Source organism: Marmota marmota, unplaced genomic scaffold, assembly GCF_001458135.2.
Source record: "Marmota marmota marmota unplaced genomic scaffold, marMar, whole genome shotgun sequence".
Lineage (NCBI taxonomy): Eukaryota > Metazoa > Chordata > Mammalia > Rodentia > Sciuridae > Marmota > Marmota marmota.
In genome coordinates, this window is record NW_026000108.1 from 6,182,998 (window position 1) to 6,208,093 (window position 25,096).

General features: G+C 52.2%; 1 protein-coding gene across 7 annotated transcripts in view; it reads right to left on the reverse strand.

Moving 5' to 3' along the window:
• Positions 1-2,742: 2,742 nt before the first annotated feature.
• Slc2a9 (solute carrier family 2 member 9) overlaps positions 2,743-25,096 on the reverse strand; it is a 141,259-nt gene continuing 118,905 nt past the window's right edge. For 6 of the 7 annotated variants that reach the window (XM_048784180.1, XM_048784179.1, XM_048784178.1 and 3 more), the window contains 3 exons: positions 16,873-17,000; positions 4,574-4,817; positions 2,743-4,309 (listed from right to left, as the gene is read on the reverse strand). In XM_048784180.1, coding sequence (XP_048640137.1) covers positions 4,281-4,309; positions 4,574-4,817; positions 16,873-17,000 — 401 coding nt within the window. In that variant the 3' untranslated portion in view covers positions 2,743-4,280. Of the gene's footprint in view, positions 4,818-16,872; positions 17,001-25,096 lie in introns of all 7 variants that reach the window. The other variant, XM_048784175.1, reaches the window with a different exon arrangement.

Sequence of the window (25,096 nt, forward strand, 5' to 3'; positions counted from 1 at the left end):
TCTGCAAGAGCAGCAGCCAATCCCTTCTGCCAGAAGCCAAGTCTGGCCAACTGCTGGCTTTGCTCTCCCTACTTGCTTGCTGGAGATTGGCGGGCAATCGTGTCATTTTCTTGGACTAACCCATGACCACTTGCTAGGCACTATTTTGAGTGACTGCTTTCCAGTGCTACGTTGTGTGTAAAGTTTACCAAACTGAAAACTCAGCTGGGGTTGTGGATTATGGGTTGTTTTGTCACCTCATTGTCAGGGGTCTAGTATCCAGAAGTCCCTCTAGTTCTGTACTCCCCGGATGAGTCTGGACCATGGATGTCTATCTGTCCTGAGACGTGTTTTGTAAGCTTTTCATTTCCATCTGACACCATGTCTTACTTCTTGCTATTTCTACTAACAGAAACTTCTTTTCTCTAACCATTGTTACTTCCCTTCTAAAAGTCGAAGTCGATTTTCTAGCTCAAATTTTTTTAATCAGGTAAGATATATGAATTTAAAGCCGTGTATACATAGTCACCCCTTTTCTGAGGTTTTTTACCCTACACTTTCAATTTCTGTGGTTTCAGTTTCTCACGATCAACTGCAGTCCAAAAATATTCAATGGACAATTCCAGAAAAAAGTGTGAGTTTCAAGCTACTTGCCTTCTGAGTACATGAAGAAACCTCACACCATTCTCTGTATCTTCCCTGGGATCTGAATCATCCCCTCGTCCGTGCTACAGCATGCTCTGTATGCTACCCATGGTTGAGCCACCTTGTAGCCCCCAGCCATCAGATCCGTGGTTATGGTGTCACCGTCCTTGTGCTCAAATAACCCCTATTTTATGCACCAAGGTGCAAGAGTCACGTTGCTGATAACTTGGATATGCCAAAGAGCAGCCATAAAGCCCTTCCTTTAAACGAAAATGGAAAAGTGTTTGATTTGATAAGGAAGAAAAAAATCATATGCTGAGGTTGCTAAGATGCACAGTAAGAATCAATTCTTCTGTTAAATTGTGAACAAGAGAAATTCATGCTAGGATTCTGTTGTACCTCAAAGTGCAAAAGTTACAGCCACAGTGCATGATGAGAGCTTAGCTAAGATGGAAGGCATTAAATCTTTGTATGTATGTATAAAAAAACAGTATAAAGGATTCAGTACCCATATAGTATATAGGATTCAGTACCATCTGTGGCTTCAGGCATCCCCCAGGGGTCTTGGAACACATCCTCAATGGAGAAGGGGGGACCATTGTTTTATTCTATTTATGTGGTTGATTCAATTTTCTACGTCTAGTAATTTTGGATTATATTTTGCATATTTTGAGTGTTATACATGAGGTGCTATTAAAACCTTCTGGACAACTTTATTTTAAAACAGGCAAACTTGTTTTGCTAGTTATCTTTAGACTGAAAGTCCTCACCCACGTTCTGTGGACTGTGAGTCCAATTTCAGTTTAATTTTGAAAGTACTGGTAGTACTATTTGGGTCTGCTCTGTGTGGGAACCACCTGGGGGTCCAAAACTGTGAAAATGTCTGTGATGTATTTTGATTCTCAAAGGTTTTGATATATTACTTGCAGTTAATTTTTAGGCATGTGGGTTTTACAGATGAGCCCAGGATTTTGACATAGATTTAGGGGCTCCCTTTATCCTCTCCTCACCATGATTTTCCCTTCCCTCTCCATTTCCCAGTTCTCACTTCTCCTGGTCTTTCACCTTGACACTCAAGGTTTCGTCCTCCTTGTTGTCTGTGTCAGGCTGAAGCAGCATCAATAGAAAACAAAAGAGAGGAAAGTAACAGGCATTCTCTACCCTTTTTGGCCCACAGAGGCCCATTCTTCTAGGTCCTCTTATCAGAGAGAAGGATTTTCTTTGGGTGTGTCTGTGGTCACCAGAGCTGCCACCATATTAGCAATTTAGCCTCGGTCCAGATTTTTCTTCCATAAATTCATCTCTTGCTTCACTCTGGACAGGGACACAGGGAAGGTTTCTCCTGGAGCATCTGCTGTCCATGCTGATTGTGAAGTTCTGGGAACTGGCCTGTCCTGGAGTGTAAGCCAGGAAACACGGGAGGGGAAAGTAGAAAGCTCCTGGCCATGTTAGCTGTGCTTTGGTTTTGATCTCCCTCCTCCATTTGCTTGCCACGGTTTTTTTAAGAGTGCTCCTGTTTGAATTATGATTCTGTCCAGGGTTTTTAGTTCTAACAAGTGAGAGAAGTGGGGTGGCGTGTGCTTACTTCATCTTAGCCAGAGCCAATAGCTGAAAGACTTACTTTTCTTTCAGCCACCTAAAAGGAAGAAAAGCCAGCCTCCATGGCTTGAATACAGGGAATAGGTAAAACAGGAAGACAAGGACCTAAGCCTTAACACTTGGGCAGGATTTAGGAAAGGGGGCCTGTCAATTTGACTAGCGATTCTTTCTGGATCTGTGCACACATACAGGGTGCTGTGAATGTTTGGTGCCTGTGGGGTGAAGCTCCCAGAAATGTCTATTTCTCTGACTCATCACTCTGCATTATCTTTCAGTGTCTGAAAAACAACTATTAAAAAAGGTCACAGCTGTGGATAAACTAGATCATGAGCAAGGCTTTGGAATTGAGATGATGCACTTTGATTTAATATCAAGTGGAAAAAAATAGAAGATCAGAGAAAGACGATTGCAGTTGTATCTTATGTATCCTGCAATTGAAACTGGGTAAACAGTAGACAAAATGGACATGATTGTATGGAAATTAAAATGGTCGTGTCAGGGAGAATGAAGCACAAGAAATGATGTGTGTCCTACTGTTTTATTTTAAAAACTCTTAATGTGGCTCTACTATCTTTTCAAATGTAACAATCTGTAAGAAAATTTCCTCTTCTGTCACCTTCTTTTATTTTGGTTGCTTATTTGGGAAGATTTTTTGCTTCTCACCTGTCACCCCAACCACTCCTGTCACATGTTCCTATATCATCGTCCCCTCCCCAAGTCCTGAGGGTTTCTTACTAACAATCCTTTGATTCTCCACCTTCTTTGTCAGACACGAGCGTGTGCAGGCGAGGGCAGGGCATTACCTTGCATATGCAGTGTCAGTGCCCAGCTAGTGCCTGGTGCATGGTAGGTGACTGATAATATTTATTGACTGTCCCAGGTCTCCAAGGGAGTGACAACAGGCTGAAGTAAAGATTCCTAGTTGACACTTTATTTGGCTCTGTTTAGTCTCACATGCTTTTTGTACCCACACTTCACTTCCTCTCCATGTTGACAAATGCTGCCCAAATTATCCAGCCAGTCAGCAATCAGCCAAAGGAGAGGACCAGGTGCAAGAATGCTTTACCGGGAAGAAGGATCAGAACTCGGGTTTGGCTGACATGTCCTTTGTTGTGAATGGTCAGAGGAGACCGAGGGCTTGGTGGAGCTGCTAGATCCAGAGTCTTTCTTCTCTGGCCCCAGACATGCTGTGACACTCTAAATCCAAACATATGGGTCTAATTCAAGAACACTGTCACTTATGAAATTTGTCATTTGCACTTTGGTTCATTTTGGAGGTGAGCATATGGAGTCAGCCAAATCATAAGGTCAGCGTGACAATGATGGGCTGTAGGTTGTTGCAGCTACACGATCCTGGCACGTTGGAAGGGCACACAGGCATGTCTACTCCAAATACCTTTCTAAAACTGTCGCTTAGATTTCCTTAACAGCAGCCGAGTCTCCACCCAGCCTTTGTTGAGCACCTGGAGTGATGGTGGGCTCACTGTTTTTCAAGGCAGCTCAGTACATCTTCAGATGAATCCCTTTAGACTTGGCCAACACGGCCACAGGAGCTGATGTCTCGCTCCTGCACCTGAACTGGATGCCATCTGTCAGCCACAGTGTTGTTTCCCATCAGCCAAGGTCGAGGCTCAGATCATTCTCAATGCTGTGTTTTAACACAGAGTTAGTCCCTGCCCCAGGTACTGTGAAGTGCTTTCTTACCCCTGCTTCTCCAGGCCTTCCTCACGTTGACCTTCTTTATGGCCCCTGTAACAATCCCAGCTGAAGACAGCCTCAGACCTGGCCCAGGGAAACAGTCTGGGAAAGGCAGACGCTTCAGGGTGGTGCATTGGGGTTAGGCGCTCCTAAGTCTGAGGCCCACAGGCAGAGCCAAAGGTTGGTGACAGGCGTTTGTTAGGAGGTACAAAGAGTTGCCATGAATGCTGAAAGACTACATCCAGGACCAAAGCCAAGGATCACCAAGCTCCAGGATCCAGGCAGAGGGCGGGGCAAGGCTACTTGAGGGAGCGGGGAGTAGGACCCAGCCTGTGACTTCTGCTCCAATGAGTCCTTCATCAGACTGGATGTTTTTCTTTTGAGACAGAATTTTGATACCATTTTCCCAATTTTCAATACTGGGCTAAGTCAGGAAGAAGGCAGGCCACTAAGCTGTGAGAAGAAGGTTGGGTCTTCCAAACCATGAGATGACTTCAAGAGTCTGAGGGGTTCAGCTGTGAATACCGGGTGTCGTGCTGGAGGATCACAGGCTGATTCTCGTAATGCAAGAGGTGCACGGCTTCAGCCAGGTGCAAGCCCTCCAGGTGTGGAGATGTACGTTTTCCTGAAATGGGGAGGTCCACTTAGACAGCTCTGTCTTTGACACCATTGTCCAGCGTGGAGGAGGAGTCCGGTCCTGGCCCTCCGTTTGCCTTCTCAGCCACGGCCGTGTCCCCTGTCTCCTCTGGCGGACTCGCCTTGTTTCTCTTGGCAAATTCCTGGCTGATTTCCGCGTGGGTTCTGTTCTTAGTCTCGGGCAGAACAAAATAGAAGTAGAGGGCACCTATGACACATATTGCAGCAAAGACTAGGAAACAGTAGGTGTCCAGACTTCTCTGTGGAAAGACAGAGGGAAAAGATCAGATGAGCTATCAGTGAACTACGTGGCTGTAAAACCGTCTCTGGGAGGATGCTCCATTTCACGATTCCCACTCAAATGTCAGTATTCCTGGACACAACATTGCATGCGAAGCTGGCCCTGTGAGGCAAGGGGCTGTGTTGCTGTGTTCCCAAAGGAAGTATGAATAAACCAGCTCCCTGCTCTGGTAAAGATGAGGAAATGTCAGGCTTTATTTACTTTTTTGCAAATTAGGCATTTGAAAATGAATCACCAGAAAGCAAAATGTAATGCTGAATATTATCTTAAATTTATAGTTGCCGTTATTCACATTCTCTCTCCTCTTCTGCTATGCACATGAGACACAGGTAAGCCAAACATGAAGAGAAATGTCCCAGCTCATAAGAAAAATATGGGTCATAGTTTAGCCAAGAAAAATATCATTTTTTCTAATATGCAAAAAGATCTAACACACTGATTAGTATGCTGACAGTCTTGCACAAATAGGGGAGACCAGGAGTGAGAAATATTGGAGGCAGCCATATCTTATGTGTCCTAATTACCGATTGGATTAGACCTTGAGTTTTACAGTGACATGGTCACCTCTGTGGCTCCTGGTGTCTGTGCAGTGAAAGACTTTCTGGTTCTAGGTGTCAGGGATGTGACTCTTTCATGCAACACCATCTACTGATCCAAAGAAAAGTGACACTGTCTTAGGATGCATCACAGAAAGCAATATCTGAAGTTCAGTCCATTTCATTTAGTTCTTTTGATTTGAAAAACATTTCTCGTCAGAGCCTAGCATGATGCTGAAGAGCTTGACCTCTAGCTTGCATTCCAGATCCAGACAAAGAGTCTGACTCTTCCCCTCCATTCCATGGTTGTAAGATGAGCATAATGGTGCTGGGTGTGGTGGCATACCCCTGCCATCTGGGTGCCTTGGAGGCTGAGGCAGGAGGATTGCACGTTTGAGGCCAGCCAGTCCTTCTCACTCTTCCATTCAAAACCCACCATGATGTCCTAAGTCGCTCTGTGTCAAGCCAAAGTTCTTGCCATGGCCTCCAGGCCTACTCACCCTGAGCCCCTTCCTTCTCTGACCTCCCTCTTCTTGCTTTCTCCTGGCCCCTGTGATTTTCCTTAGGCATCTGGCTCTCTGCCCTTGCCGGCCCTCTTCTTGGAATACTCTTTGCGACAGCTGCTCCTCCTGCTTTCCCACTTTCCTTTCATCTCAGCTTAAAGGTCTCTCCGGCTCCCATATCTAAAGGGCCCCTCCCAGCTCGGATCCACTGTTCCCCAGCACTCGCCCCTGCTTGGCACTATCGTAGGGAACCCCCTGTTCATCAGCCCTCTCCCCACAGGAGGCAAGCTATCTAGGGCAGGCTCCGACACTTTCTTGTATCCCAGAACCCAAGGGTGGTTGACAGCACAGCAGCGCCTCAGTAGACATTTACTGAATTCACAATGGGCTGGGATTCAGAGGGGCTCCCAGGCCACCCGTGGGGATGTGTGAGCCCTCTCTGCCACCTACAGAGCTGCTGCCTGTTGGACTTCATTTCCCAAGACACCTGATGGGCACTGCTCAGGTCCTTCTGTTTCCTAGGATTTAGTCAAGAACCCACGACTGTTGCAGCCATCCTGGGAAGGAAAGGACACTTGTCCCCCCCTCGGCAGCCTCCAGGGTGAAGATGTGGGGAAACCAGGGTCTGGCTGAGAGCAGAGGGCGAGGCTGGTGACAGAGCAGCCGGGGTCTGGGACGGCTTGCTGAGCGGGGCCTTGCTGGCCCCCACATTCCGCCCAACCCTGGGGTGCAGGTGCTGTTCTATAGATGGGGACCCTAAGAGGGCTGAAGACATTGGTCTGGGTTTTTCTGGGGGAGGGGGTGGGAGGTGGGAAACTGTGCAGCAAAATTGATATTTCAATCTGGCCACCTGACCCCGGAGCCTGTGTTTGCCACACTGTGCTCAATGCTTGGAAAGGAAGGCCACGTGAGAAGACAAGCAGAGGCCTGGCCACAGACAGCCAGAGAAAGCAACCTCAGCCTTTAGCTCCTGCAAGCCTGGAGGTGAGAGAGAAGGTCAGGGCCAGGGCCAGGGCTGGGCAGGACAGGAAGGGCGATGTGGACAGAAGGAGCAAGACTCTCTATGGGGCTGACCCCAAGCCTTCCCAGCTAGGAGTTGGAAGTCACCTAGATCTGGAAGATGAAGGACATTTGTTGGTATCTGTTTGCTAGAAATGATTTTGGGCCCATGATCAGGCAACAGCCTAGTATGCTGCAAGTAGCGATTGCACATGATCCGAGAAGAGAAATGCACTTTTAAGCACCTACTGCGCGCCAGCGATATTACAGACATTACATGGTGTGATCCAGCTGTTCATTTCCTTTTTACAAAAGATGAAATTGGGGATTACAGGGTGCTGCTGAAACATATCCAAGGCCACAGAGGAATGAGTGGACAGCTGGGGCCGGGTCAGCCTGGCTGGTGGCTCTCACTCTCTGTGGGCTCTACCCCCACTCCCTCCCTGGCATACATGGGGGGGCAGCCAAAGGGTGCTGGGTCCCACAGGGCTCCCCCATTGCACCTGTGAGGCAGGGCTCTGGCACCTTCTCTCACAGACCATGTGCCAGAGGTGGCCAGCTGTGAGGGTTGCATCTGGATTCGAACCCAGGTGGGCGACCAGAAGCCACAGTCTTGCTTCTGTACCTGCCTCTCCTGTCCATGCACACTCAGCAGAGGCCATCATGAAAAGGGCCCCCACAGAGGGCATGTGTGCTACTCTCTTCCTGCCGCCTCCTCCTCCACCCCAAAGGGGCTCAGCAACGTGCGCGTGTGCCCAGGGGCTTCAGAGCGAGCCAGTCTCTCCTGGGCTACTGTTGGAGGGAGGATCTGCCCAGTGTCTCCAGCAAGTGGTTTTTAGATAGCACTTCTGGAGTGGGAAGGATCCTGCCTCCCCACCACCAGACCTTGATTCTATATCTACCTCCACCAAAAAGTCGACCTATCATGTGACCTGGAAGCACCCCCACTATTGGGCCTTCTGTTGCCCAAGAGCACATGGGCACAATCCCATTGGAGGATTTCTGTAAAAACACTTTCACAATTTAAAAAGTATAACCCATCCTGAAAGTAATTGATCAATTTGGCTACTTAAAAATTAAGGACAGGGGCTGGGGTTGTGGCTCACTGGTAGAGCCCTTGCCTGGCACCTGTGAAACACTGGGTTCGAGCCTCAGGGTCCCATAAAAATAAATAAATAAGGGTAAAAAAATTTCTTAAAAAAAATTAAGGACATCTTTTCAAAAGGCACCAGACAGTGAATACCTGAGTCACAAATAGGGAAGAGATACAGTAACGTCTCCAGCATGAACTGAAAACTAAGCAGCAATCTGCACAAGGTGAGTGAACTTCAAATGGAATTTTACCTGAATCAGCTTCAAGTGGAATTTTACCAGCGTGGGTTAGTTGAGGACGTTCTGGAGGTCAGAGCTGACCCCTGAAGGCCTGGGGACCTCCCGGGAGCTCCCAAGACAACTGAGGCAGTGGGAAAGTGATAGACATGTAGAACCGCTGGGGTGGCCGCTTGGTCCTCCTGCCAAGGCGAAATCTCGTTCCCATTCTCCCTTCCCCTCTTACATAAAAACTATTACTGTAGTTCTTTTACTTCTGCTGAAAAAATATCTTTTATATTATTAGAAATGGTCATGAAATGTTCCATATTCTCTGATTATAAGAAGAACATTTCTTTTCAAAATAGGGTATAATGTCAAATTATGCTAAAAATAAAAGGCAATTTTGGCAAAGTTCCTGGATATTAAAGACAAATCTCAGCTTTTTTCTACTCCCTTTCATCTGAATTGCGTGAAAATGTAACAACTTCCACGAAGAAGGAAAATAGATGAGAAATGCATGCTGGGAATGTTGCCAGGCGCTCCACAAATTAGACCCCGGGTTCCTCTATAGATCCGTGGTGTTGGGTGGGCCCAGGGGAGGGGCGTGGGCATTGCCCAGAAACCTGGTCACAGAAAACCAATTTCTCTAGAGGTAACTAAATAATAACTTCATGTGATTCTGGGTTAAATTTAGCAGTAGCCATTGAATCGGTTTGTCAAGAGCAAGGAAGTGTTCTGCGTCAATGGCCCACTGTTTGTGGCTGTCACAACCTGGCAGAGAGCTCCCTGGGGCCGGGGGCACATGCCAGTCCTCCCGGGTCTCCAGAGCTCACCACGACACTTGGGGGTGAATTGCTCTTGTTTTAGACAAGAACAATAAGAAGGGAAACGTTTATTTTAGGGCTCACTGCTTCAGAGGCCTCAGTCCACAGGTGGCCTACTCTGTTCTTTAGGACCTGAGGTGACGCAGATCAGGGCAGAGGTGTGTGGCCGAGGAAGGCAGCTGAGAACATGGCACCAGGAGGGGGGAAAGAGAAAGAGAGAGAGAGAGAGAGAGAGAGAGAGAGTCAGGGACAAAATATACACTCCCAAAGCACACCTCCTGTGGCCCACCTCCTCCAGCCACAGGCCCCCTGCCTACAGTTTCTATCAAGTTAATCCTTATTGACTGGGTGGAGGCACTGATCGGGTTAAGGCTCATTTCACCTTTAAACCCTCTTGCCTTGTCTCACACATGGGCTTTTGGGGACACCTCACATTTAAGCCTTCACAACTCTGGCGCGAGTTCCTGGTAGTGTGTCCCAGCCATTCCAGTAACTGCCATCTGGGGCTCTGCACAAGGTAGAGGACGGTGATGGGGATGGAGTCTGCCAACGGGAACCTGAAAGTCACCTTCGATAGCCACGTGGGGCCTCCTCCTCAAGCCCTTTCTTTAATTGCCCCCTGGTCTAGCCTCTCATGGCTTCATGTCCACTCTGGAAGTCTAGCCCGGGGGTGGGCCAAGGTTCTGTGCAGGCCACATGGTCTTGGTCAGGGCCACACGGCCCTGCCCTCGTGGTGTGAGAATGACCACAGACACTGGCACTAGGGTGACGACGGTAGAAGGCTCCATCTCAATAGACGATTCTTTCCAGAATCAGCGGTGCGCCCACTTCATCGCTGGCCTGTCCTTCTCCACTGTGGCCCTGTCCCTGTGGCCTCTCTCACTGTTCTGCACACTGCAGCCGAAGGAAGGGGCTTTCAGAAACACAAGCTACGCCAGCCTTCCTTCAGCTCACACTTTCCATGGATTCCCACTGCTCCCGGGAGGGAGGCCCCTTCTGGCTGGGGTCTCCCTACCCCCTGGGGTCTCCCTACCCCCTGCAGGCTTCCTGGAACCCCACCCAGGAACCGAGGCTTCCTAGAGCCGCCTCACACGGCTTCCTGGGCCTCAGGGCCTCTGCACTTGCTGTGACCCCTTCCCTGCCTCCTCCCTTGTCATTCCTCTGCCTCATTCTGGTTCCCGTGTTCGTCCTCCGGGCAGCCTGCCCTGCTCCCTGAACCAGGCCCCCTGTCATCATCCCTCTGGGTCTCCCCTCTTTCCTTTCAGGCTGCAGTGATCTCCCAGGGTGCGCCTGATCCAGGATGGCCTCCTGCCAGATGGAACCCTCCCGAGGGCAGCAGGACCAGGTCTACGTCTGCTCGGCCCCGTGGCCTGGTGCCTAGCACAGCATGTGGAGAGCTTGGGTGCTCAGTGGGTGACTATGAGCAAGCGAATCAACCTGCCTCTGAGGTTCCCTCTTGCTGGGGGCTGAATGGTGCCCCTCCCCACAATTGCTGTGTTGAAGCCACAACCCCAGTGACTGCATTAGGGGAGAGGGCTTCTGGAAGGGCAGTAAGGTTAAATGAGGTCCTGCTGACAGGCTTGGTGCCCTTATAAGAAGGGGAGAGAGATCCCTCCCTTCATGGCTACACACCACGGCAAGGTCACGTGAACACAGAGTGAGCTGGCACCTGTGGGCCAGGCTCTGAGGGTATGGCGTGTCCAGCTAAGTTACTTACACACACGGAGAGGACCAGTAGAGAGGACTCGGCTCGCTGACCATGGGAGGGAAACACTCGGCGGCCTCTGGCTTCTGAGCTGCCCCCTCCCTGCGCTCACCCTGGAGGCTGCCCTGGCCAGGCTCATACTCCAACCTCGGAACACTCTCCTCTCAAGACTCTGAGGTCAGCGCCCCCGGCTCCCCAGGGACAGCCTTGGCCAGGAGAGGCGAGCTGCCTCGGTGCTGTCATTTCTTCTCAGGTTTCCCCATGTAACACGTTTAGGGGTTTCTTCTTAACTCCAGGGTCTGCAGTTCCCCGGCATCGTGTCTCGGAGGACTTTGTGGCAGTGTGCTTGGCACGTCATCCTGCAGGCTGGGGACTCCTCTGCTCTGTTCTCTGGCCAGTCCCCTTTTTCTGCAGCGCTGTCCTGGGTGCAGGTTGGGCCAGGTGTCCTCCATGGGTCTTCTGCTCTCCATCTTTCAGAGGTGTCCTGATTTCTTCATTTCCACTATACTTAGGAGGTAGGGTGTCAGCCTTCCATGACATAATACCGCAGACTAGGTGGCTTAAACAGCAGACTTTTTTAGGTGGGTACCAGGGGTTGAACTTGGAGGCCCTTGGCCACTGCCACACCCCGGTCCTATTTTGTATTTTATTTAGAGACAGGGTCTCACCAAGTTGCTCAGCGCTTCGCTTTTGCTGAGGCTGGTTGTGAACTCACAATCGTCCTGCCTCAGGCCCCCAAGTCACTGGGGTTACAGGCCTGTGCCACCGTGCCTGGCAACAGCAGACATTCATCTTCTCCAAATTCTGCAGCTTGGAAGTCAAAGGTCAGGGTGCCAGCCAGTTCAGTTCACTGGCGAGGACTCTCCTGTTGGCTTCGTGGGCAGCTGCCTTCTGGGTCCTCACGTGGCCAAGAGACAGGGGGTGAGCCTGGTCCTCCTTTATCTTATGAGGGCACTAATCCCATCATGAGACTCCCCCTCAGGACCTCATAGAAGCCTAACTCCCTCCCAAAGGCCCTCCTGTAAATACTATCCCATTAGGGATTGGGGGTTAGTCACATGAGTGGGGGCACGGAAGCCATCGGTCCACAGCAGGGGAGAGGCCAGGCTGGCAAGCTGAGCCACCCTGCAGTAGATACTTCTCAGCTGAGAGGAGGCCCTGCAGAGGCAAGGTCAGTGACGTCGTGCACCCTGCAGGCCTCTGTGACAGGTTGACAAAAAGATCTTTTCCATAAAGTGGAAAAGGCTCACCCACACGCCCCGTGGGTGTGTTGAAGCCCCTCCGGGAGCTGTCTGCAGTCACAGCCCCAGGTCAGCACAGCTGGTTAAGACCTGCTTGTGAGGATCCACATGTGAGGATCCATGTTACCTGCTCTCCCTCCAGTGTCCCCCAGCCGTGGACAGTGCCTGCTTCATACTTAATAACTGTTTTGCATGAAGGATGCCTGGATGGAATCGGAGGACTTCTAAGGAGACGCATGGAGGTAGGGAAAGTCCTGTTAGATTGTCACAATGTGACTAAACTGAAATTCCTCTGTTGAGTTTCCACTCCCCACAAGGGCTGACCTTGGCTTTTGGTGATTCACTCGGTCTCTTGCAGGAGTCAGTGCTTGTACTGCCATGAGTGATTGATGGGAAGTCAAACGCTTTAAATGCCAGTGGCTCACTCCATCTGCAGGGTGTGTTCTCCTGTTTTATGGGCAGAGCAGACCTGCAGCTTAGGATGTTCATGGGCTGGCCAGAAGGGAGCAGGGATGGTAATGCTGGCTTACATCTCTGGTGTGCACTGAGGTTCCTGAGCCACTGTCATTTGTAGACTAAAGATCTTGGAGTTGCCCACGAGCCTTTGAAGTAGACATATGGTGGTCTGCTGGAGGCCACATTAGCAACCCTGCCTGCACTGGCCTCCCCTCCTCCCTCCCCAGCAAGGCTGCCCCTCCCCCGACTGTCCCCAGCAGAAGCCCTGCCCTCTTCCCACCCGCCCAGGACACCTGGAAATCACCTTGGACTGCTTCTTCCCTCTCTGCTATCTTAGCTGTTACGTCCTGATGACTTTACTCTGTGACATTTTAAAAAAATATATCATTTAAAAAAATTAGAAGTTGCGTAGAGTGGCATGCACAGATCTTAGGGCTGAATTTCATTGTGTTTGGAAAAAAGCACAGAGCTGTGTAACCAGCACCTCCATCCAGATAGGGGACCATCTCCCAGTGCAGGAAATGCTCTGAGCTGTTTCCCAGGCAAATGCTCCCCCTGCCCTAGACGCAGAATAAGCACCCATCTGTTTCCTACCACCTGGTGTTATGGTGATAAACACGTTGTTCACTCCAAGAGTGAGCAGCTTCCCCAAATCTAGCCCCTGCTAGCAGCTAAAGAGATCTTTAGAAAATGTGAAACAGATGGTGCCTTGGAGTCCTGCAGCAGCTTCCCAGAGTACCCCGATAAACCCTGAGACTCTCAGGTCCTCAAGGCCTGAAGGATCTGTCCTTGGCCTTGACCTCCCTGTGCTCCCTCTGGAATTACCATCAATGCTCCAAGTTCTCTGGACGCTGCTCTGCCAGCCCCGGGCTCTGCCAGCGCTCTCCCTTCTCCCATCAGACACTACCTCCCTGTGCAGCCCCATGCACCCCATCCCCTGAGGGACATGGCCCTTCTTCTGTGAACTAGGAGGCAGGATTGTGTCCTGCTCCCAGGGACCCGCTCAGACACCCTCGGATAGTAGCCGAGGGAAGGAGCCCTAAGCACCGGGTCAGGATCCCCGAGGAAGTGCATGGTGTCATCCAAGTGCAGATGCTCCAGGAAGCACTGCTGTCCCTGGCAGGATGGCCCACAGGTGTCCCGCAGTGCTCCAAGGCACAGGGTGGGGACTGTGGGAGCACCTCCGCCTCCACCTCTCCCCAGATGCCAGCGGAGGAAGCTCGGGCTCTTCCTGTGTTTCTGTCTGTCTGTCAATCATCTATCTCCTTATGGAAATCCGCGATACTGATTCATGTGTGTTTTCCATTTGCACCAACCGCACGTGGGCTGCGACCCACTCTGCCCTGCTCTCCCGGCACGGGGTTCCCCTGCATGCAGGGTGGAGCAGGCGCCTTGAGTATCCGACTCCTGGCTGCTCCTTGCCCGAGTCTCTTTGCAGAGGGCACCTGCTCTGCTTTGCTCGGGCTTTCCCCTCTGGATGGCCACCCAGGCCACCTCTAGGTCCCCACTGCCACGAGTGATGGACTAGTGAATGTTCTGTGCATTCCATCTCATGGACCTCTGCAGGTTCCCCGTGGTATGTATCAGAGGTGGATTCGGGGCCTAGAACAGATGGATGCTCAGCTGGGTCACCGTGAGGTGACTACACCTGACAAATGGCACCTAATAAATGCTCAATTCATGGTCACTGTCCTCTCTTACAGTGCACAGGGGTCCCCTTTCCTTGTGTTCTCACCGACACTTATCATCGTTCAGATTTCTGCCTTTGGTAATTTGGTGATATGCAGAAGCCTGCCATTGGCCAGCCTTTCTCTGAACACTGAGAGTCCAGGGCGCCTCTCCCTCCCAGGTACCAGTCAGGCCTCCCTTTCTGTGATTGCCCTTCTTCTTCTCTCCCCACCTTTCGAGCAGCACCCTGTTTTTCTTGCTCACTTTTGGAGTTCCTTCATGTTGCAGGCACTAACCCCTGATTAGTGTGAGCTGTTAGGAACGACTCCCCGGCTCTGTCGTGCGCAGGGCCTTTGCTCACGCAGATCCTCACTGGGCAGACTTCCTTCCTTCTGAAAATCGAACACCTCGTTTTTGTCCTTATTATTTGTGTTTTCAGGATCTTGCCCTTCTCTAGCCTGGCTCCCCTAGACGCCCCCTGGCACTGTGCATTGTCTCCTGTTGGATTTTTCGTCTTACTCTTCACACGTGGGCCTTGAATACACCTGGAATCATCGTATGCATTATCCATTTGTACCCTCCTCCTTTTTGAGTTTGGAAGCTTTCGCTTACACAGAACATCTGACCTATGAACAGGAAGGAGGAGGGACCTGGATGTTTTTCCGGACTCTGCTGCTGGACTTCTGACCTGCCAGCTTGTGACACATCCCCACGGACCCCCAACCCCGGGAACAAACCGACCCTCAGTTGGCACTTGTGCTAATTGGGGCGACTTTGAAAGCGTTGAGAAGCAACCGGACGGCAAAGATCAGGTTTTCAGAGGAAGGAAACTCTGGCCACACAGTGAGGTGAGTACACATGACAAATGGCACCTAATAAATGCTCAATTCACAGTCACTGTCCTCTCTCCAACCTCTTCCTTGTCAGGTAATCCAGCTGTGCAGGCTGAGATAGGAGCATTTGCAGAATTTATGGAACTGAGCATAAAACTGGGGCCCAGGCCTGTGGAGTCTTAAGCGACCCCACAGGAAACACCGCACTGTGTCACTATTCAGGGCAGCCGTGGCGGGCTGTGCCCGGCCAGATCTGAGTTCTGTGCAGTGGAGGTCGGTTCAGCTGCAGCTGGAGGCCTCTCTGGGAGAGGTACATAGATAAATTTGAGGATTTCAAGGAACTCAGTATCCACAGGGGCCCCATGAGGGATGCAGAGGGATGATTCCCTGGCCTGTGATGATTTGAGATGGGGCAGCCTGTGGCCTGGCCCAGGGCTCCTTTCTCCCTGGTCTGGAAGGTAAAGATGAGAGGCTCTGCCGTTTCCCAGCGTGACCTTGGGTCTGTCCCATGGACTGACAGGGGTCGGGTCTGCCTTACTAACACCAAGCCCAGCAGGACCAGAGGCAGGACCGAATCAATCACCTGGGCAGACCCGACCCCCAGTCACCTCCTCGCACTGAGGGGCTGGGCGTGACGGGTACACAGCAAGTGCTCTATAAGCGCTGGTGATGAAGAGGCTGTCGGTGCTGGTGGGAAATGAAGCGGCCGTTTGGGTCTGGAGGTACTGCAAGACTCTTCACCTGCTCGCCCCCAAGGGCCTCAGACAGTAGTGGTCAGCCCCACGTGAGGGGCGTGGAACTGCCCTGGGACAGTGCAGGGTGCTTCTCTCAGGCCGGCTGCAGTGCTGGGGCCGGCTTCGGTCCCCCTGCTGGCAGCAGAGCCTGGGGCTGCGCTGGGCTTGGTGTTAGTAAGGCAGACGAGAACGGGGCTCGGAGGAGCTGCCGGAGACGGCCCCTGGGGAGGCTCCGTGGCTCTTTCTCCGAGGATCCTGCCGGAGTCTCGCCCTCTCCAGGCGGCCTCACCAGGTGATGTCACCGGCTGTCTGGGCAGCAGGGAGCCCTGGTGGGCATTGGAGCAGGGAGCCTCACCCTCTTCAGGCAGATGCTGCTGGCCGTTGCTCTGCGCAGCACCCTTAGCGTCCTGATCTTTCATGTCACCTCCCTCCTTCAGGCTCCTGCCATCTTCCTTGCTCACACTGTTCCAGCCATTTCAGCCTCTGCTGTTCCTTCACAGGCCACCTCAGGGCCTTTGCACGTCTGTTTCTCTGGCCTGGACTTTGTCACTCCCTGTGAGGACTGCTCTGCTCCCTCACTGCACTCACATCTCTGCTCCTTGCCACCTCCTTCGAGTGGCTTTCCTGGGCCACCCCTTCTCAAGTGGCACTTCTGTCTCCATTGCCTCCCTTTGGCTCAGGACTTGTAACACAGCTTTGTTCCTACTCCATCCCCACGGCCTGAAGCGCAGGGGCTCGGTAGATATCCGCTGAATCAATGAGTGAGTGATGTGTAGACGCTCCACCTGCCCAGGAGGACTGCTACCTCAGTTCTAAGTACACGAGCATTTTCTACCAATCACTGACGCCCTTGGGATGGTGGCCCATTAGCTATGTTTAGGCCGATGCACGGCAGGGTCGCAGTGTGCACTGCCCTTATCATGTCCAGCCCAGGGATGGGCACGTTGCAAACATGAGAGGTAAGTGGTGGGCTCGAGGGTCCATCTAGGTTTCCCCGCACGCCCTCAGCAGGGAGTGGCCCCGCCTTCCCAGGCCACCCCAGCCAGGAGGGCCAGCTTGAGAAGGACAGGGGAGACGGGAATTCCAGGCCACAGTTTCTTCCTTGGGATACCAGCAGGAGCAGGAGAGAGCCACCTGTGCCCTTGACCACCCCTCCCAGGCTGAGAGTCAGATGGGCTCCCAGGCCGGAGCCTCTGTAACCAACCTGGATGAACGGGAAGAGCAGCCCGACGGCGAAGTTGGAGAGCCAGTTGACAGTGCCCGCCATGATGAAGGCAGCTGGCCGCTGCGATTGCTGGAAGAGCTCGCCAGTCAAGATGAACGGGATGCCCCCTGCAACGTCAGAGGCAGGACCGGATCAATCACCTGAGCAGGCAGACCCCCAGTTTCCTCCCCAGGGCAGGCTGCAGGACCACCCACGCCCCAGGGGCTGCTCTCTTAGCAAGCCAGCCCTGCCCTGGTGGGTGGCCTTAGGAGGGGTGCTGCAGCTAGGCGATCCCTGGTACGGAAGCTCTGACGCCCACAGACCTTCCTCTGACCATCCACGTGAGAGACCCACCATCCTCTTGGCTCTCTGAATGCCCTCTCAGTCAAGCCACGGTCCATCAGAAATGGAGAACTACGGGTGTAAGTTTGATACGTAGAACACGACCGACTGTCACTGAGTCCAGGTGCTCCTTAACAAAGGGATTCTTATGTCCCAATAAACCCACTGTAAGCTGAAGACAGCACAGGTCAAAAATGCATTTTGCACACCCGAACTACCAAGTACGGTGGCTTAGGGTAGTCTGCCTCAAAAGCGCTCAGAACACTTGCATTAGCACACAGTCAGGCATCTGGAGAGAATACCACACTGCATATTGCTAGACCAGGAAAAGACCAAAATTTAAAGTACAGCTTCTACTGAGTACATATCGTTTTCATACATCAAAAAGTCAAACCCTGGTAGGTTGGGGACCATCTGTTTATTGTGTCAGGATGTTTCCAATTTAATCTTCAGAATAACTTAGGCAGGAATTGGCTGCCATACCCCTGGGTGAAAACACTGAAGCCCAGAGATGTCACTAGATTTGCCCCAGGTCACCCAGTTCCCAGGTAGCTGAGTCAGAACACAGGCTTGAGACCCTGGCCTCCAAGTCTCGGGTTTCCACCTGCCAATTCCTACCTGAGCGAGGAGCGACGCCCCTGCCCAGCTTGGTTCCTGTTTGTGCTCCTTAACTTCTTTGACTGGGGGTGAGGTGGTCCCCTGTTCCTGAGTGGCCCTGTAGCTCAGTGTTACTCGATGGCGACATCATTGACACTAAAGGTGGGACAATTCCTTATTTCCAGAGACTGTCCGTGCAGGATGTTTACCACCTCTCCAATACCACGGCAACCTAAGCCACCTGCATGCACGCCATTTGCCGTCCTGGGTTGGACCCTCCCCAACGGCACCTCCTGCTCAGTGAATCTGGGGTCCTGTTTGTACCCCTGGGCCCCCAGTTGGAGTTGCCACTCTGCCAATCAGATCTGCACCTTGGCGCTCCTCAGACAAGGCAGGGTGGGTGGTGGAAGGGGTCCCCCGAGGGACCTTTACCAAGCTCTAGGGGACACAGCTCAGAAATCCCTGGGCTGGACTCTCGGGTTCTGTCAGCTCTCAGTGCTTGTTTCTGGTTGGGGAGCTGGGTCAAGAGCAGCAAGGCCCCTCCCTTGGTGGACTCCCTCGTGGAGGAGGGGGCAGAGTGATTTGTTTCTTGTCAGGAATAGAGAGAATGAATAAGTGCGAAGTGTGATGTGCCCCCTGGAGGCGGTGCCCGGCCCTGGGAGGTGACCTTGGACACGTGAAGATCCATGGAGGTCTCGCCAGGTGGAGGGGTGGGAGGGAAGAGGCCCTGGGGTGAAAGAATGGGGTCACGTCCAGGACTGGGTGGATCTGCCTGGACACCTGAAGGAAGTGGACAGGAACAGGCTGAAGTGGCCCAGGTGAGCCAGGCCAGGGAGCAGCTTCCTGTAGACCCAGGAGAGGGCTTTGCTCTTGGAGGAAACCATTGAGGGCTTCCACCTGGGGCGGAGGTGCTCTGTGCATTTCATGGAGATCTCTGCTCTTTGGGGAAAGAGGAGGGTATACAGGTGGAGCTTAGCTATGGTTTTTGTAGGAGGGAGGGGATGGCGGCCGTGGAGGCAGAGCAAGGGGCCAGATTCAGAGACTCATCAGCCCGTGGAGGCAAAGCTTCCTGTGTGAGCACCGCACTCAACCACGGGCACCCACCTAGCACCCAGAGCCACAGAGCCAGGAGCAGCGCAGGCTGGCCCCTGTCCAGGGCTTTTGCTCTGTCCTGCAAGTCACAGGTGATCCAGGTGAAGCATCACCCCATCAACCATTAACCGTGAGACCCCTGGGCCAGCACCAACTCCACTGCCTGGCATGTTTGATAGGCGTCAGATATACCATCAATATTTACTAAATGTTCACGATTTGGACTATCGGCTATGCAGTTTGCCACGTAGAAAGCGAACTCCAGATCTTAAAGATATCTATCAAACCTGTCCTGAGCAAGAAGAGCGATGTGGGGGGCATCACGACACCTGCTCTCACATTATACCATGAAGCTGTAGTGGCCAAACAGCGTGGCGTTGGCATCAAATGGAGATGAAGACTAATGGAATAGAGTAGAAGACACGGAGACAAACCCACACACTCACAGCCTCAGATACTTGACAAAAGTCCCCAAAATAGATGTTGAAGAAAAGACAGCCTTTTAAACAAATGGCGCTGGGAAAACTGGAAATCTATGTGTAGAAGAGTGAAACTAGATCCCTCTTTCTCACCCTGCACTGAAGTCAAATCAAAATGGATCAAAGATCTGGGAATTAGAAACTGTGCAGGGTTGGAAGAAAACAAGGTCAACACTCCAGCACATAGGTGCAGCACCTCTTCCACAACAAGACCCCAAGGCTCAAGAAGTAAAACCAGGAATCAATACATGGGATTCCATCCAGTGAAAATGCTTCTGCCCAGCAAAGGAGACAGTGAGGAGCGTGAAGGCCAAGCCTAGGAATGGGGGAAACCTTGGCCAGCTACCCCTCCGATCAACAGCCAGGACACATAAGGAACTCAGAAATGTTAAAACACACACACAAACACACACACACACACACAGAACAAAACCCAAAATAACACAACTCAATCACTAAATGGGCTAAAGAACCAAACAGACATTTCTAAAAGAAGAAACACAATTGTCCAACAAATATATGAAAATAAGTGCTCATCATGTCTAGCAATCAGGGAAATGCAAATCAAAACTACACTAAGATTTTGTCTCACTCCCATCAGAATGGCAGTTGTGAAGAATACAAATAATAAATGTTAATGAGGATGTGGGGACAACGGTACACTCCTATGTCATTGGTGGGACTGCAGAGTAGTACAGCCAGTCTGGAAAGCAGTAAAGATTCCTCAGAGGACAGGAATAGAACCACCATATGACCCAGCTACCCCCTCCTCAGTGTTTAGCCAAAAGAACTAAACTCAGCGTCCTATAGCGCTACAGCCACTTCAGTGCTCACAGCAGCACGATTCACAGTAGCCTAACTACGCTCCAGACAGGGTCCTGCCAGGAGATGAATGGACAAAGAGGATGTGGTAGATACACCGTGGAGTTCACCCAGCCAGAGAGAAGAATGAAATCATGACATTTGCTGGCAAATGAATGGAAACAGAGAACATCAGACTCAGAAAATCCGGGGTCCATCATTTCCTCTCACACGTGGAAGCTAGAGAAAGGGAAAGAAGCCAGGAGGGGGTCTGTGGAGAGGGAGGGAGAGGAGTGAGGAGGGACAGGAGGGGGAGGGAGTGCAGAGCAAATTGAACAAACTAATGTTACGTGCATATAGAGACACACCACGGGGGATTTCATAAGTGTGTGGACGGACTCATCGAGGACTGATGAATGGACGAGCAAGGGCCGGATGTGCGGAGTGGAGGGGGCTGGGTGGGAGGAAGGCAGCAAGGAGCCGGGACTGAGGAGCGGTGGTCAGATTCCAGCGTGGGTGATCTTGTGGGGAGGAGCCCAGCTACCGTGTGTAACTATGATGCTCTAATAAAGGGGGAAAGGTGTCTACCAAAATGTGTGAGGACAGTGGTGACACATTGAGATGGGCTAAAACCAGCCTCCAGGTCCTGCGATGCCGAGGTGTCATGCCAGGAGGTGTTTGTGTCACACCTCCAGTGGCCACGCTGCTAGCAGAGCTGGGACCTTGCAGCACCCCCAGCTGGACTGGAGCCCTAGCGGGTGGGAACTGGAGAGCCACCTCCCTGGACGTCCACTGGGGAGACTCCACAGCACTTCCCCGCTGAACCTCAGTATGGCAGCTGACTTGTGACACAGAGGGCATTGGCCACCTCTGTCCCCGCATGTTGCTTCAGGGCCAATGTGGGCTGGAGCAGGGCTCAGGGTCAGTGGATGGCAGATGACTCGTCTCTGACGCCCTTTCTCCCAATCGCCTGCTGTATGTCCCCCCTCAAGTCACAGGGTGAGGGCGGGGGGCTGCCTTCCAGCCCTGCGTCTGTGAACCAGGAGAGGAGCAGCTGGGGTGGAAGGAGGCCAGACTGCGGCTGCTCACACCTTTCTGGGGGCCTGGGCTCTGCTCTCTCCTCTGAGATTTTGTAGGGTGACTTGTGCTGGAACCCGTTCCACATGGTTCGGGGTGGATTCCACTCCAGGGGCTTTAACTGGTTTCCTCAAATTAGGACCAAGTCGTGGAAAACAGCCAGCCAGGGCCCCGGAGAGGCTGTGGCCGGTCAGGTTTCTCTCAGTCTTACCCCTGGATTGCCACTCATGTTGTTCCCTTGTTCTCGCCCTCCAAATCGGGCTTCTTGGGGGAGTTCTGAGGTTCCATGGGTCTCCTCCTCTGACCAGTGGTGTCCTCTAAGAGTGGAGACAGGACACACAGTGCTGGAATCACCCTTTATCAGCTGCCAGTCTCTAAGGCCTGTGGTATGTTTCCTGGTTTGGCTGCTGTTGGCCACTGCTTTCCCCCTGGGAGAAGGCTGCTTGTTTGCATTGATGGTGTTTAAAAATCTAATTTAAAAATTCAATTGACATAATGACCATACAGACTGTGGGGTGCAGTGTGCAGTGATCAGACTGGATAACTGGCACGTCCACTACCTCAAATATTCGCCATTCCTTCGTGTTGGGAACATTCAAAATCCTCTTTACTAGTTTTTTTTTTTTAAAGACTATTTTTTCCTGCTCATTTTGTTATATATTTGCCACAGTCAAGGCTGGGAAGACCATGTTTTCCTACAATCTGAGGCTTTTCAGTTTCCTGAAGGTCCGTTGCCGGCGTTTCTCGTGGTAGGTGTAACTGTGGGCTGGGGTGGAGTCAGAGTAGGGAATTCCTTCAGATTCTCCATCTGGGGCCTCTATTTTTATGGACTCTAATATCCACACAAAAACGATTTCTCGGGCCTTGTCAAGTCCCTCTTTGTGGCCCAGTCATGAATGAAGACTTGTTATTTCACTGTGGGAAGCGGAGGTTCTGGGGCCTGGAGGGGCCCCTGAGGTACTGGCCACTTGTGAGTGGGGGAAGACAGGTCACGGCAGGGTCTCCTGCCTCCAGATCCCGGGCTCCTTTGCCAGCAGCAAAGGACAAAAGGACAGGGATGGCAGAGGAGTCGTGTCTGCATTTACCGCTCACGACAGACTCCTGTTGGTTTCCTTTCATGGACAGCACGATCATCTTTCTTCTTTCTTTGGTTCAAATGTGAAATAGATCTGGGAGCTTGGAGGGGCAGGAGCTAGATATGCCAGCCATGCTGAGATTCAGAGAGGTGGAGAAGAAAGTTCCCAGCAAATTCTGCTGCATGCTACGAACCCATTCCTGCCTCGGCATCTTCCTGACTGGCTGTGGCCGAACTCGAATCGCTGCATTGTGATGCTTCTGTGGCTGCGACTCCACCTGCAAGGTGCAGGGTTTTCTTCACACTCCCAGTGGCTTCTCAGCCCTGAAAACCAACCCAGCCCCTCTCCAGGGAGCTGCGAGGCCCTCCATCAGTCCCCACCGTCCTTCCAACTTCATCTCTCATTTTCTCTCTCTCCTTGGAGGCCAGGCTATGCTTCCCAAAATATGAGGGAGAAGGACAGAGCATCTGGAAGGATTGCTGAACTGAAATCCACTAAGAGGAGGCAGGAGTGAGAGACCCCCGTGCTCCCTCTACATGCCTAAAGCAGATTCACAAAGACAAAGGGCACCCCACCCACCCCCCCACGGAGAGCAACGGGTAACCACTGCAAATGGCCTGGCCTGGCCTGGGGAAGCCAGAGGACTCCGTGTCCACAAGCTCTGCTCCCTAACCTTTATCTGCCTCTGCTCTCCCACAGTTGCTGCTGTGATCCTTTTCCTTCATCTTGCCAGTTCCCTGAGTACTTCCTGTTCTTTGTTGAAGTTGGAATTCAAAGATCCTTCTTGAGAACGACTCATGCCTTGAGTGTCCCCATGTGTCTGTGAGACACGCATATTAACAAGCTTCTGTTGGCTTTTCTCTTATTAGTCTGCCATTTGTTACTAGGGTTCATTCCAACTGAGAACCTGTGAGGGTTGGGGGACATCTCTGTCTTGCCCACGCTCCAGCATCTCCAGAGCTTGCAGGCAAGTTCCTGCCTCAGCACCTGGGCCTGTGCTTCCTTAGAGCCTCCAAGTCTCAGCATCCTTGGGGACAGTTGCTCGAAGCCAGGCTTCTGCTCCGCACAGGGCAACCCAGCAGGGCCAGTGCTCCCAACCTCAGGAAGCTGAGCTGCAGCGTCAGGAAGTCACAATCCTTGCTACTTCTTGAGTGCTTTGTATGGCCCTTGATATTACGGGTGGGGCCCAGATCAGAGAGGTGAACTGATTTGCCCAAGGTCACAGAGCCATTAAGTGAGGTCCTGGATCTCTAGTCCAAGGCTGGGAGAGGACACAGCCAATAATTCCTCTACTGGCTGAAGCTTCTCATCTGGAAAGGACCAAGTAGCAGAAATGCCATCACCCAGGCCCATTTTCCCCTCCCCTGATACACTCAGCACAGAGAGAACACTGTGCTGGACAGATGAAGCCCCTTCCCCTCTCCCCGGGATCCATGTGCTCGTCCCCAGGCCAGGTGGACTTGTGACATTACATGGCAATAAGGACTTCACAGATGTGGGTGAGTGAAGGCTCAGAGGGACAGGGGGAGTCCTGGTGATCCAGGTGTCTTGGACCCAGTGACTTAGAAAGCTCTTGGTGTGGAGCCAGGTGGTCCCGTCCAAGCTGGTACTTGTTCTGCAGAACCAGGTGGCGGCTCATAGGGATCCTCCACCAGAGTGGATTTGACCCCAGGGACACCTGGTGATGTCTGGAGACACTTTGGGCAGGGAGTCCTGCTGGCCGCTAGTGAGTAGAGGCCAGGGGGCCGTGCAACATGGCAGAGTGCCCAGGGTGAGAACCCACGACAATGTACTTTTGGCTCCAAAAATGCCCGGACAATGCTGGGTGGAGAAAGCCTGCCGCAGAAGGTCCCAGTCAGTCATGCAGGAGCGTCATGCAACTGTCACATGCTCATCATTTCAGAAAAAAGAAAGCCACAAATTTCAATCAGACCACTAACCATTTCTTTCCAGAACTCTGAATCTATCATTTGTGCTGCTATAGAATGCACTTACACCTGCCTAATAAGGGGAAGGAAAGAGGACAGGGATTACCACTCCCCGGCCACCATCTGTACCAGGCACTGTGCGCAGCGCTCAGGGGTCCTCACGTCATCCCTATGGCTCAGAGCCCTCGAGTGAAGGCCTTCCCAGGGTCTCACCAGTAATGAGGGGAGCCTTTCCCTCCATGTCTTGGGGCTGGGGTGAGCTCTCTGCTCTTCCAGGAGACAGGGAATGGGAGCCGACTGGGCATTTGACAGTCTTTGGAGATCTGCCGCCACTGATGGACAGGTCAGCATGGGAGGGATTGTGGCGTGGGAGAGCCCCAGTCCTGGCGCTGACACTGTCACACGAGGACAGTTACTCACTGAGCCCCAGGTGTGGGCCCTGATGCATGTGACAGCCCTGCTCATGAAACAGTCACAGGCTGCGTCATTGGGACTACTACCAAGGCACTGGCTGCTAGCCCCCACCCACCCGTCCCTGCACAACTCTCCTGTGCAGTGCACTTTGAGCACGCCTCCAGTCCTGCCGCACCACAGCCACGGGCACCACTTGACATAGAAATTGGATTGAGTTGGCCTTGGATTCAAGCCCTCCAGTCGTGTCCTGTTGCACTTGGATTCCAGCGGCTACGGGTCCCTCCTGCTTTCTGACTCATTTCCCTCTCTCCCTGCCTATCCGACTCCAGGTCTCCTTGCTTCTAGACCTGCACCATCACGTGTGGCAGCCTCGAGCCCCACGTGCTGCTGCTTGAGCCCTCGGAATGTGGCTGGTTGG